The sequence below is a fragment of the Gymnodraco acuticeps genome, unplaced genomic scaffold, assembly GCF_902827175.1.
Source record: "Gymnodraco acuticeps unplaced genomic scaffold, fGymAcu1.1, whole genome shotgun sequence".
In the NCBI taxonomy this organism is placed as follows: Eukaryota; Metazoa; Chordata; class Actinopteri; order Perciformes; family Bathydraconidae; genus Gymnodraco; species Gymnodraco acuticeps.
Window position 1 is genome coordinate 16,624 of NW_022992126.1, and position 13,944 is coordinate 30,567.

The 13,944-nt window shown below is 41.9% G+C and overlaps 1 protein-coding gene and 2 pseudogenes across 2 annotated transcripts; 2 read left to right on the forward strand and 1 right to left on the reverse strand.

Moving 5' to 3' along the window:
* Window positions 1-18: 18 nt before the first annotated feature.
* LOC117538046 lies at window positions 19-1,947 on the forward strand (annotated as a pseudogene).
* Window positions 1,948-2,723: 776 nt separating this feature from the next.
* Window positions 2,724-11,990, reverse strand: LOC117537987 (annotated as a pseudogene).
* LOC117538047 (extracellular superoxide dismutase [Cu-Zn]-like) lies at window positions 11,904-13,500 on the forward strand. Of its 2 annotated transcripts, none has more exons than XM_034203551.1 (2): window positions 11,904-12,031; window positions 12,734-13,500. In XM_034203551.1, exon 2 carries the CDS (start codon window positions 12,738-12,740, stop codon window positions 13,365-13,367), a length of 630 nt encoding a protein of 209 aa, XP_034059442.1. In that variant the 5' UTR covers window positions 11,904-12,031; window positions 12,734-12,737; the 3' UTR covers window positions 13,368-13,500. The 2 variants fall into 2 exon arrangements, with proteins under 2 accessions (XP_034059442.1, XP_034059441.1); XM_034203550.1 differs by lacking the exon at window positions 11,904-12,031 and adding an exon at window positions 12,221-12,274.
* The last annotated feature ends 444 nt before the right edge of the window (window positions 13,501-13,944 follow it).

A 13,944-nucleotide genomic window follows, 5' to 3' on the forward strand; every position in this document is an offset into this window, starting at 1 on the left:
TTTTGATGTTTGCGTTGGGCTCGACAGGCTTCAACAGGGTAGAGTGTATCATCAGTAAAGACCTTTCAAGAAGTTGTCATTTTTTGTTGGGATTTGTTGCCTAACATGCGTCTACACGGGTAAGTCAATTTTAGGCTGCCTGAAGTCTGCGTTTTGCTCTTAATTAACTCCATCTGCAGAGTAAAAATATTGCGACATTGTATTTATTTATCATGTAGCCTACACTTCATTTAGCTTTTTCAGATGTGATAACCTAAAGATATGACGATAATGTGACAGTCTTACTGAAACCACCCAATTGTATTAAAAGTAGCTCAAAAGAGCTCAAACATTTCTGCAATATTAAAATCCTTCTAACATGTTGATGAATAACCCCATAATGTGAGTTGTTTTTTTCCCCAACGGCTTTGAATAATGCATGACTTTTACCAGGAACAGAGTAGTTATACAAATGCTACTACTTTAACTTAAATTAAGGTATCTAAATACAGCAATCATGTGTATTGTCATGCAACACATGATGAGTTTATCCATTTGAGGCACTCCTAACAATTTAAACATTTTTCAGGTCAATGAATATACTGGGAGCAGCAGTGTTGGTTCTGCTGGCCGGCTGTCAGCAATGTGTCTCCACTGACACTCCACCAGAGGTCAGGCAGAACAATAGTACTCTGTACGCAGCCTGCAAAATGAGACCCAGCACCTCACTCCCTGAAGGCCTGCCAAAAGTGTACGGTCAGGTGCTGTTTAAGCAGGACTATCCTGAGGGGGAACTCAAGGTGCTCTTCAGTTCAGTGGCTTCCCCACAGAGAGCGCCCCAGTGCCCAGAGAGGTGGCACATCCATCAGTTTGGAGACCTGAGCCAGGGGTGTGAACTCCACTGGAGGCCACTACAACCCACACAGCGTACACCACCCAGACCACCCTGGGGACTTCGGTAACTTTGTGGCTCAGAAAGGAAAGATCAATACGATGATAGAGTCTGAGGCCACGCTGTTCACAGGGCTGTCTGTGATTGGAAGAGCCGTGGTGATCCATGAGGGGGGAGGACGACTTGGGGAGAGGGGAGACGCTGGGAGCCTGCTGAGTGGAAACGCAGGCCGGAGGCTTGGCTGCTGCATCATTGGGATTTCTCCCCCCCAGCCTCTGGAATATGAAGTATGAGGTGTATAATAAACGTAAGCTTGTGGATGCTGGCATGTAGGGCAATTAAAGAGACGTTTCCTTGATTAACTCATTGATTGGATCCATTGTATCCCTTGTGTGGCTTATCAAAAATGGTGGGAAAGTGTCTTGAGAATTCAACTGCTCCTAAAATAAATGCTTCCTTCCTTTAATCCTTGGTGATTTTCTGACTTTTCCTTAAACAGCATCATCGGTTTACATTTTAGTTTATGACCAAAGTAGCGACACTACCCGAGCTAAGAAGGTTAACATGGTATTCATTACAAATGCGTTCATTTGCATGTGAATGTCATTTCAAATATATTATCACACTTACAAAAACCTCCATTACATCTGTGCAGGTTTCTATATGATTCTATACTTAAAACATGTTTTTATTCAGTTAAATCATTTATTTTGCAGAAATAAATCCATGTTGTGCACATTCAACACATATACACACTTGTGGTATTTCTGATGAGTTAATACTTTTTTGCTACAAAACATGACCAAAACGTCAGTGCTGGTAATGTTGTGGGTTCTTTGTGTAACAGACTAGTTAGTTCACTTAATGTTATCTTAACTACATTTATGTTCAAAGTCAACTGTCCTTAATAGTGTCATGCAGCATTCTATATAGCTGTGATAATTTGTTTTTGTGAAAGTGTTTAGCAAAAAAGCAAAATATCCCACATTTGATCATTTGAGAATAATAAATGAAGTGTTTTGGAAATGTTTGCATTGTTTTTAAAGAAAATAAAGTTGCTGCTTAAGCTAAACATCTGGCTGATTTATTTGTTGTAGAGATCTTTAACATGGTTTCCTAAATGTGGACAGAGGTAGAAAGATAAAGGAGAAATCCTAAGCAACAACACCTCTCTAAGTTCATGACAAATGCAATTACACGTGTCCCTTTATTTTTGTGTTAGTTCTATAGAAAACCTAAATCAGTCTTATTCCAGAGTCAACATTAGACATGTTATTACAATTACATTCTCCTTCAATGTTGGGTTCATATTCAGTCTTAAGTAAATCTCAAAGACTGACATTTTGTGTCAATGCAGAGAAATCTAAATCATCCCACCTGGTCAAACTCTATGAAACACAAATTCGACAGCCCTTTTTTGCTACTTTTTAAACGAACTTGAATCATAGTTCCTCCCGCTCTGATACAAACGCATTATAAAGCTTCAAACTTTCTGGCTAAGGTTTGGGTTTCCTGTTTTAGGAAGGAAGCTAATCTCTGCCAAAATGAGCTCCAAAAAAGTTTTGGAGGCTGTTATAGCAGCGTATTGTTCAACAATCACATGTGGGTGTTACGCTCAGGTTTCAACATTCTTTGGACCATTTATACATAAGGACTCAAAACAGATCAAATTAAAGCATAAATAACATTGTTGGTTACTGACAGTTGGACATATAGATATTTGTTTTGTTTCTCAGGAGGCGTTCCCGTTCCTCTGACAGGGATATATTCATTTTTCTACTGTCAGTCAATCGTAACAACTCAGGTGTGTTTCATTATTCATAACAATGAATCAAGTAGCATTAATAATGTATCAATTATCCTCATGTTTCTGAGGATTCTCCTGATGCTCTGCACCACGAGAGCGGCTCGTGGAAGACTTCACATTTCCTGACTTACAAACATCTGTCTCCTCTGTAAGCTCTGTCTCCTGGTTTGACTGGACGTCCTCCTGCTCTTCTTCAGCAGGTGACATTGTGCTATTGATGTTTTCCTGTATCAAAATACACTCTGTTTCAACATTTTCAGTGCATTTCTCTGACTCTTCCTCACTTTCTCCTGTGGGGTCAGAGTTCTCTAAAGTTTGCTGTATGTGGCAGAGGTCTGACGGATGTTGTGTTTGGAGAGGAAACACTCACACACTCCTCTTCTCTTGACTGCTGAATGGTTAAATCCGTTGTGACCTGTGATTGGCCGATGTCAGGACACTCCTCACTGTCTGGTGTTTGTGTCCTGAGGGCTGGCTGGCTCTTCCTCGGCTGGTTGGCACGTTTCCTCGCTGGACGCCGATGGTGCCTCCACGAGAGGCTCCTCTCCATTACCTGACACAGCGGGGTGTTCACTCTCTTGGATGGAGATTTCTGTGGAGCTCTGCTGATCCACGGCTATTTCTTCTGACACTTCATCACCTATATGAATAGAAGATTTAAGAAATGTAATCTCCGCAACACAGAACCATAGATGGTGTACACTGAGAGAAGTTTAGGGCACATTTATCCCTCACCTTCCTTTCCAGGAGACTCTGTTGTCTCCGCCTGCTGAGTGTTCAGGATGATGGTTTCTTTTCCTCCTATTATGACAAAATATAATTCAAAGTAAGCCTTAATAAAAGCATGAGACATCCAGAAAGCTGTATGCAGTGGTGGAAAATGACTACGTCCATTTACTTTACTTATGTCCAATTTTTTATTATTTGTACTACATGAGAAATTCTACTCCACAAGTTAACAAATGTACTTGGATTTATTTTATAAGTTAAGTTACTGCTAATAATGCAACATATTAAAAACACCATATAATGTATTGAATTGAATAACAATTACTTGGTGATATTTATAAGTTATTCAGCAGTATTATTTAATACAAAATAATCGACACCTTATAATTATACCACATTTTAATGCATCAACAATTATTTTGGTACTTTAAGTATATTTTGATGCTAATACTTTTGAATTCAGAATTGCTACTTGTAATAAACTATTATTCTACATATTCTATTTCTATTAAAACATCGAGTATGAGTTCCAACAATGCTTGTCACTGTTGTATTGAATAGAAAAGAGTACATTAATTTGGGAAAGTATGAGAAGTTATTGAAGAAGATGAAGTGTGCATGTTAAAAAGTATTAAGAGAAAGTGAGAGAAACGTACTTCCATAAATTCCCAGAGACACATTATAAGTCAGGCCTTCAGGAATCAAGAAGCAAAAGGACAGAAGGAAGGATAAGGCATGTCAATTATTGTAAAAAGCAAGAAGAATACACATTTCAATGAAGCACATTAGTGTCAGTATATTAAAGGGGACCTATCGTGAAAATTCACTTTTGTACGTCTTTTATGCATGAATATGTGTCCCCTGTGTGTCAGGGAACTCACCAAGTGTCAGAAAACACAACCCTCTCTCTTTTCCTCCATACCCAAATCTCTAAAAATGGGGCTGCAACGGAGCTGATACAGATTTGAATTTCTAAAATGTCAGAAAAGGGGTGCTCCGCCTATATGGGCAACTCTCCACCTATCAGGGGAATGAGAGGTTGGGCCACGGCCATTGCCGCTCGAAAGCGCTGGAGACGCTGTAGTACATACAGTGGGGCAAAAAAGTATTTAGTCAGCCACCAATTGTGCAAGTTCTCCCACTTAAAAAGATGAGAGAGGCCTGTAATTGTCATCCTAGGTATACCTCAACTATGAGAGACAAAATGAGGGAAAAAAATACAGAAAATCACATTGTCTGATTTTTAAAGAATTTATTTGCAAATTATGGTGGAAAATAAGTATTTGGTCAATAACAAAAGTTCATCTCAATACTTTGTTATATACCCTTTGTTGGCAATGACAGATGTGACGACCCCTACACACCACGTGGGGTGCCGTCTGGTTGTGTGTGTGTTTTGTGTGTGATTGCAGGTTCCAGCTGCAGCTGTCTGATGAGGCGCACCTGGTGAAACAGGATATAGGAGGAGCCCAGCCGGTAACTTGGGCTCACTCCTTTGGGCACTCTCTCTGCGCCAGCTTCAGGGACTTGTTGCTGGTGTCCATTTAGTGTTGTGTTTAAACTAATAAACTATATATTCTTACCTCTCGTCTCGCCTCCCTGTTTTATGTACAGCCCATGAGCCAGGTTGTAACACAGAGGTCAAACGTTTTCTGTAAGTCTTCACAAGGTTTTCACACACTGTTGCTGGTATTTTGGCCCATTCCTCCATGCAGATCTCCTCTAGAGCAGTGATGTTTTGGGGCTGTCGCTGGGCAACACAGACTTTCAACTCCCTCCAAAGATTTTCTATGGGGTTGAGATCTGGAGACTGGCTAGGCCACTCCAGGACCTTGAAATGCTTCTAACGAAGCCACTCCTTTGTTGCCCGGGCAGTGTGTTTGGGATCATTGTCATGCTGAAAGACCCAGCCACGTTTCATCTTCAATGCCCTTGCTGATGGAAGGAGGTTGTCACTCAAAATCTCACCATACATGGCCCCATTCATTCTTTCCTATACACGGATCAGTCGTCCTGGTCCCTTTGCAGAAAAACAGCCCCAAAGCATGATGTTACCACCCCCATGTTTCACAGTAGGTATGGTGTTCTTTGGATGCAACTCAGCATTCTTTCTCCTCCAAACACGTCTAGTTGAGTTTTTACCAAAAAGTTCTATTTTGGTTTCATCTGACCATATGACATTCTCCCAATCCTCTTCTGGATCATCTAAATCAGTGCTTCTCAAAGTGTGGTGGTCCGTGAGCGCCCCCTAGTTGTCCGTGAGTATATTGGTAACATTTCACATTTGAAATAAATAAATACATTTAAGTTTTCCGCACTCTCGCGGGAATATCTCCGCAATGGAACAAGCTTACGTTTAACTTTCTATTGCATGATAAAGCCAAGGGCAACACCTTCGTCACACATGTTGCCACTTGTTTGTACCATTTCCAGGCGATTTATAATCTGTTCTAGAAAAACTATGTGTTTTGGGATATTTGTGGAGTTAGGTGGTCCGCGAGTGTTTTTTTATTGGTTAAGTAGTCCTTGGTATGAAAAAGCTTGAGAAACACTGATCTAAATGCTCTCTAGCAAACTTCAGACGGGCCTGGACATGTACTGGCTTAAGCAGGGGGACACGTCTGGCACTGCAGGATTTGAGTCCCTGGTGGCGTAGTGTGTAACTGATGGTAGCCTTTGTTACTTTGGTCCCAGCTCTCTGCAGGTCATTGACTAGGTCCCCCCGTGTGGTTCTGGGATTTTGCTCACCGTTCTTGTGATCATTTTGACCCCACGGGGGTGAGATCTTGCGTGGAGCCCCAGATCGAGGGAGATTATCAGTGGTCTTGTATGACTTCCATTTTCTAATAATTGCTCCCACAGTTGATTTCTTCACACCAAGCTGCTTACCTATTGCAGATTCAGTCTTCCCAGCCTGGTGCAGGTCTACCATTTTGTTTCTGGTGTCCTTTGACAGCTCTTTGGTCTTGGCCATAGTGGAGTTTGGAGTGTGACTGTTTGAGGTTGTGGACAGGTGTCTTTTATACTGATAACGAGTTCAAACAGGTGCCATTAATACAGTTAACAAGTGGAGGACAGAGGAGGCTCTTAAAGAAGAAGTTACAGGTTTGTTTGTAGGTGACCAAATACTTATTTTACAGAGGAATTTACCAATTCATTCATTAAAAATCCTACAATGTGATTTCCTTTATTCTTTCACCCCATTCTGTCTCTCATAGTTGAGTGTACCTAGGATGAAAATTACAGGCCTCTATCATCTTTTTAAGTGGGAGAACTTGCACAATTGGTGGCTGACTAAATACTTTTTTGCCCCACTGTATGCCAGGCCTGTAAGTCTGTCAGGCTGTAGTCTGCCACAAAAGCAGCGAGGAAGACTTCCCGTGCATGGTTACCATGGTTGCCCTTCTGTTTATTCTCCGCTGTGGACGCTCTGGCTCTTTTTCTCCCTCCCCGAGGCAAGCGTTTGCTCCTGCTGCTGTAATTCAATGCAATCCCTCCCCGAGGCAAGTGCTGTAATTCTCTCCGGTAGTCCACCAGCAGATGACAAACACCCACCTCTCCGCCTCTTCCAAGGGACGAGGGGGCCGTGCGGCAGAGTGTCAGTTCGATTTTTTTCCGCTGGTCAACATGTCCGTCAAAGTTTAAATCTTCCGGACAAAATTAGAAAAGTGCCGGTCAAAGGTCTTCTTGGTTATTTATTGAGCTTTAAAACAAATGAATAACGACTCTATATAATAATATAAGAATAATACACGGAGGACGGAGGCTCTCTTTTCCTCCCCCTCTTCTGAGAGCCCAGCAGCTGATCTTTGAGCACACCCCCCTCTCCTGCAGGGGGGGCGTGGTCAGCTGCAGCTCATTTGCATTATAGCTACGTCACAGAATCAGCCCTTGCAAAAACAGGGCTAGAAAAGAGCAAATAGAGCGAAATGAGGCATGGCTAAAATGCATGATCTGTTTGGTATTTTGAAAAAAAAAACTTCACAGACATGTTTTATATAGGTATGGCCCTACAATATATTATTCAAATATAGCATGATAGGTCCACTTTAAGATAATGGTGTTCACCTGGCAGGCTCCATAATCCAGACATTTCTAATGATTTTAGTTTCTTCTCCAGCTCTGCTACTCGGTTTCCCAGAATCCTAACAACAAAAAGGAACAAAAACAAAGATATTTTCATGTTTTCTTCCGGCCTTATTGATAGAGATTACAGTGCATTAGGTATGTGTGTTAGGTACGAGATTGAGTACTTGTTGATTTGGCGTTGGTGCTGAATAACCATGTTCTTCTCGTGGATGGTTTCCAGCAGAGCTGTGGCGAGGGACTTGAGGTCTGAGATGGACTGAGGAGTCACCGGCAAGCTGCAGCCGTATTCTTCAGACAGTAACAATTCCTACACACATCATTATTCTCAGTTAAAATACAGTCACCATGTTAGGCTTTCTACAAATTAAGGGTTTATAAAACTGCATTTTCCTTCAAAGCTTGTGTAAATGTCTACATGTACATTTTGTTTTTAATATATCTGATCCTTCTGACCTTGTTTAGCAGAGAGCACCCCAGACAGTGCACTAATGTTAGGTTTCCCACAGATTTTAGAGGTTTTCCTGCAGTCCAGCGCACTCTGAAATCAGAGGAAATTATTAGGCATGATACAGAAACTGCCCTCCTTGCTGTCACTGAGGAACTGCACACTGCTAAAGCAGCCTCCCTCTCCTCCTCCATCCTTTTGGACCTGTCTGCTGCATTCGACACGGTGAATTATCAGATCCTCCTTCGCACTCTCCAAGAACTTGGAGTTTCAGGCTCTGCACTTTCCCTCATCACCTCATACCTCAAAGACCGCACCTACAGGGTTACTTGGAGAGGGTCGGAGTCCGACCCTTGTCAATTAACTACAGGGGTCCCTCAGGGCTCTGTTCTTGGTCCCCTCCTCTTCTCCTTGTACACAAACTCGCTCGGATCTGTCATTAGCCCGCATGGTTTTTCATACCACTGCTACGCTGATGACACCCAATTAATTCTGTCCTTTCCCCGCTCAGAGACCCAGGTCGTTGCACGCATCTCTGCTTGTCTAGCTGACATCTCTCAGTGGATGTCTGCTCATCACCTCAAGCTCAACTTTGACAAGACTGAACTGCTTTTCCTTCCGGGAAAAGATTGTCCCACTCTTGACCTAACAATCAACATCGGCACCTCTGTTGTTTCCCCGACTCAGACTGCAAGGAATCTGGGTGTGATCCTAGATAACAACCTGTCCTTCACTGCAAACATAGCTGCTACAACCCACTGCTGCAGATACACGCTTTACAACATCAGGAGGATACGTCCCCAGCTGACCCAGAAAGCGACGCAGGTTCTGGTCCAGGCTCTCGTCATCTCACGCCTAGACTACTGCAACTCCCTTCTGGCTGGTCTACCTGCATGTGCCATCCGACCTCTGCAGCTCATCCAGAATGCAGCGGCTCGTCTGGTCTTCAACCTTCCTAAATTCTCCCACACCACGCCGCTCCTCCGCTCTCTCCACTGGCTTCCGGTAACTGCTAGAATCCACTTCAAGACAATGGTACTCGCGTACCATGCTGCGAATGGATCTGGCCCTTCCTACATCCAGGACATGGTTAAACCGTACACCCCAGCACGTGCACTCCGCTCTGCATCAACCAAACGGCTCGCTGCACCCTCGCTGCGAAGGGGACCCAAGTTCCCATCGGCAAAAACACGTGGGTTTGCTGTCCTGGCTCCAAGATGGTGGAATGAGCTCCCCATTGACATCAGGACGGCAGATAGCTTGCACATCTTCCGGCGCAAACTGAAAACTCATCTCTTTCGACTCCACTTCGAGCGTTAGAACTATTAACGAAGCACTTTTATACTAATAAAGGACTGGCTTACCTAAAGCCAGTTGAGTAGCACTTGAAATGTTTGGCTCTATGAAACCTGATGTACTTATATGATTCTGTTTTCTTCAAGGTTGTGTCTTCCTGGTCGAATGTACTTATTGTAAGTCGCTTTGGACAAAAGCGTCAGCTAAATGCAATGTAATGTAATGTAATGTTGACATTAGGAGGTCTTTTTGCTTTGAATAAGTTTAACCAGGTCATAAATACAATGTCTCTCTATACTTACATACTGTTACAAAACTAATGTTCATATTTTAAATGCAGGATTTTAAGAACATTTTTACAAGTACTACTTCTGTTAAATGTCATGATGCATTCACCAAAAAGCCATTAACTGAAAGTCACCTTCATAATCTAAATGATTGCATTAAAACAAATAAACAACAGGAAGCAGCCCTCTCACCTGCTCTCCGGCTCTTTCTAACTGTCGGACCAGATCCTCTCGCTCATGAGCAAGAAAGTGTTGAGTGCCGACCTCCTCGTCTCCAAGCCTCTGTTTGGTGATGGTCATTCGTAAAAGCTGTTGGGAGAGAGATACATCGTTTTGTATTTTGCACAGTTTTCCAGTTTTCTGCTTTATTTAATCTGATAAACCTCTTTTTCTGCATGAACTTTTATGCCAACTCAAATCAGATACATTCTTAACTATAAATGTTGGTAATATATGCAAGACCGAAAAAGAGAACTATTCATATTTAATTTAATTGCAATGTCCATTATGTTGAACAGTGTTTACCTTGTTGTCACCCAGGGTCGGCTCTAGAACAAATCGAATGGGGGGGAAATCATTTACCACGGGGGGCACACACTGCCGTCAACAACCAACACATAAACACCATCGCAACTTCAATTTCAAAACATGCTGTAAAGTCTCTTGTTTTCACACACATTGCAGGGATGTAGTACTATTTTATAGCGCACCTATGACTTGTGCATACATGCACGGTTGTGGCACGACCACCAAAACAGAAACATATGGACATAGGCCACCATATAAAAAGTGTGCAAATGTTTAGTATCCTATCCATGTGAACATGTTTTAGGTGGGTGATGGACCTAACATCCTGTAAGGGAAGATTTAAATATTGAAGTTAAAAGCATCAATCTGGTGCACTTTGAGAGCAAAATTAAGAGATCTATGGATACATCTGTCAACACCCATAAACAGAACTGTAAGCAGATTTACTTTTCTTTATTTTACAAATCACTCCCCTTTAAACTGTATTCTTGTTCAAATAGCTGTCCTGTAGTATTTCATACCTGTTTTTCATGTATTCTCTTATTTTTTAATAACTACAATGATCATATCAAGGTGTTCCTCGGAAATACTTCTTTACATAAATGGTGACCAAACCGTTTGAGACCCACTGAGATAATAATAATAATGCATTTTATTTATATAGCGCTTTTCACAATTCAAAGACGCTTTACAGTATGAGGGAGGGTAGACAAACAAGGACAGATAACTTAAGTTCATTATCTAAACACTGACAGAGTCCTCCTGACCTTACCTCACTGAGCTGTAGTTATCTGAGCCTCTCAGTCTGACAGGAGAGGACTCTCCTCCACACTTGTTGTAGAAACAGCTCTTTATATCCGTTAGCATAGCTAGCTAACCAGATGCTAACAACAACAAAATGCGCTCATGCCACACATACATAGGATAGCCGAGCTTGAATGACACACAGAGACCCAGAAGTACTTGTACTGTCTGTATCATATTATTTTCGATGGCTTTACTGTATAATCAGTATAATAGATGAACAGATCGCCACTGGGCTTACAACCAAACAGTCAGCCACGTAATGACAACAAAACAAAGGTCGGGGTCATTGGTCAAGCAACACACCAATCAACGAGCAGCAGTGAGCACACCACAGGCTGTGTTTTTATTTTTTATTATTTATTTCTGATTTATTTCACACAAAAAACATTGTGTGGAAACGTTTTCAATTGCCTGCCCTGCGTTGGGGGGGCATGGCCCGCGAATGACCTATGAAGCCGACCCTGTTGTCACCTTGAGCTTCCACCAGGCGTTGTTTCAGCTCCTTCACCTCCTCAGAAAGTTCACTGCTCTTGTCTCTGTCCCTCAGTAGCTGGGCTAAATTCACCTGAAGAGGACATGAAGATACGATCACTACCACTACACAGACTTATAATTGGTCTGTTACATTAATATATCCACGATAAACAATTAAAGATATAGACTACAGAACAATACTTTTATGTTAATAGCCATTTCAGCCATTTGGAGTATACACACACACACACACACACACACACACACACACACACACACACACACACACACACACACACACACACACACACACACACACACACACACACGTCAAAATCACTTAGGCCTACTTGATTCCTTTTCTCAGGAGGCAGAGTGGGATTTCCATCCTGTTAGTAATAAAAACAAGGGAATGGTCATTTAATTAAATTTGTAGAACATTTATTTTTGGACAAATATCTTTTCTGTTCTGCCATTTATTCCTTCCATTTTAAAGTTTGGCTGCAGCACGGTAATTGGCTGCTGGAGAATGAGATGAAATGTAATAGGTTAAAGAGAGGCCCGTGATGAGCTGATTATATGCAGCTGCGGAGTGAATGTAGCCTATAGTATATAGGCCTACCCAGTCTTCCTGAAAGAACTTGCGCTGAACTTCATATCCACTATAAACACGAAGGACGAGTTTTTGTTCAAAGAAGGTAAGTTAGCTTCAGCAGCACGTTTGGAAGAAGTTGCATTATGTCTAACTCGTGAAAAGACGGTGCTCCACCCTTAGCAAAGAGTAAACAACGCCAACTAGACAGTTAATACAAGATTTGTTTTGAAACATTTTTGCGTTTGGGCTCGACAGGCTTCAACAGGGTAGAGTGTATCATCAGTAAAGACCTTTCAACAAGTTGTCATTTTTGTTGGGATGTGTTACCTAACATGCGTCTACACGGGTAAGTCGATTTTAGGCTGCCTGAAGTCTGCGTTTTGCTCTTAATTAACTCCATCTGCAGAGTAAAATATTGCGACATTGTATTTATTTATCATGTAGCCTACACTTCATTTAGCTTTTTCAGATGTGATAACCTAAAGATATGACGATAATGTGACTGTCTTACTGAAACCACCCAATTGTATTAAAAGTAGCTCAAAAGAGCTCAAACATTTCTGCAATATTAAAATCCTTCTAACATGTTGATGAATAACCCCATAATGTGAGTTGTTTTTACCTTGTTTTTTTCCCCAACGGCTTTGAATAATGCATGACTTTTACCAGGAACAGAGTAGTTATACAAATGCTACTACTTTAACTTAAATTAAGGTATCTAAATACAGCAATCATGTGTATTGTCATGCAACACATGATGAGTTTATCCATTTGAGGCACTCCTAACAATTTTAACATTTTTCAGGTCAATGAATATACTAGGAGCAGCAGTGTTGGTTCTGCTGGCCGGCTGTCAGCAATGTGTCTCCACTGACACTCCAACAGAGGTCAGGCAGAACAATAGTACTCTGTACGCAGCCTGCAAAATGAGACCCAGCACCTCACTCCCTGAAGGCCTGCCAAATGTGTACGGTCAGGTGCTGTTTAAGCAGGACTATCCTGAGGGGGAACTCAAGGTGCTCCTTCAGTTCAGTGGCTTCCCCACAGAGAGCGCCCCAGTGCCCAGAGCGGTGCACATCCATCAGTTTGGAGACCTGAGCCAGGGGTGTGACTCCACTGGAGGCCACTACAACCCACACAGCGTACACCACCCAGACCACCCTGGGGACTTCGGTAACTTTGTGGCTCAGAAAGGAAAGATCAATACGATGATAGAGTCTGAGGCCACGCTGTTCACAGGGCTGTCTGTGATTGGAAGAGCCGTGGTGATCCATGAGGGGGAGGACGACTTGGGGAGAGGGGGAGACGCTGGGAGCCTGCTGAGTGGAAACGCAGGCCGGAGGCTTGGCTGCTGCATCATTGGGATTTCTCCCCCCAGCCTCTGGAATATGAAGTATGAGGTGTATAATAAACGTAAGCTTGTGGATGCTGGCATGTAGGCCAATTAAATAGATGTTTCCTTGATTAACTCATTGATTGGATCCATTGTATCCCTTGTGTGGCTTATCAAAAATGGTGGGAAAGTGTCTTGAGAATTCAACTGCTCCTAAAATAAATGCTTCCTTCCTTTAATCCTTGGTGATTTTCTGACTTTTCCTTAAACAGCATCATCGGTTTACATTTTAGTTTATGACCAAAGTAGCGACACTACCCGAGCTAAGAAGGTTAACATGGTATTCATTACAAATGCATTCATTTGCATGTGAATGTCATTTGAAATATATTATCACACTTACGAAAACCTCCATTACATCTGTGCAGGTTTCTATATGATTCTATACTTAAAACATGTTTTTATTCAGTTAAATCATTTATTTTGCAGAAATAAATCCATGTTGTGCACATTCAACACATATACACACTTGTGGTATTTCTGATGAGTTAATACTTTTTTGCTACAAAACATGACCAAAACGTCAGTGCTGGTAATGTTGTGGGTTCTTTGTGTAACAGACTAGTTAGTTCACTAAATGTTATCTTAACTACATTTATGTTCAAAGTCAACTGTCCTTAATA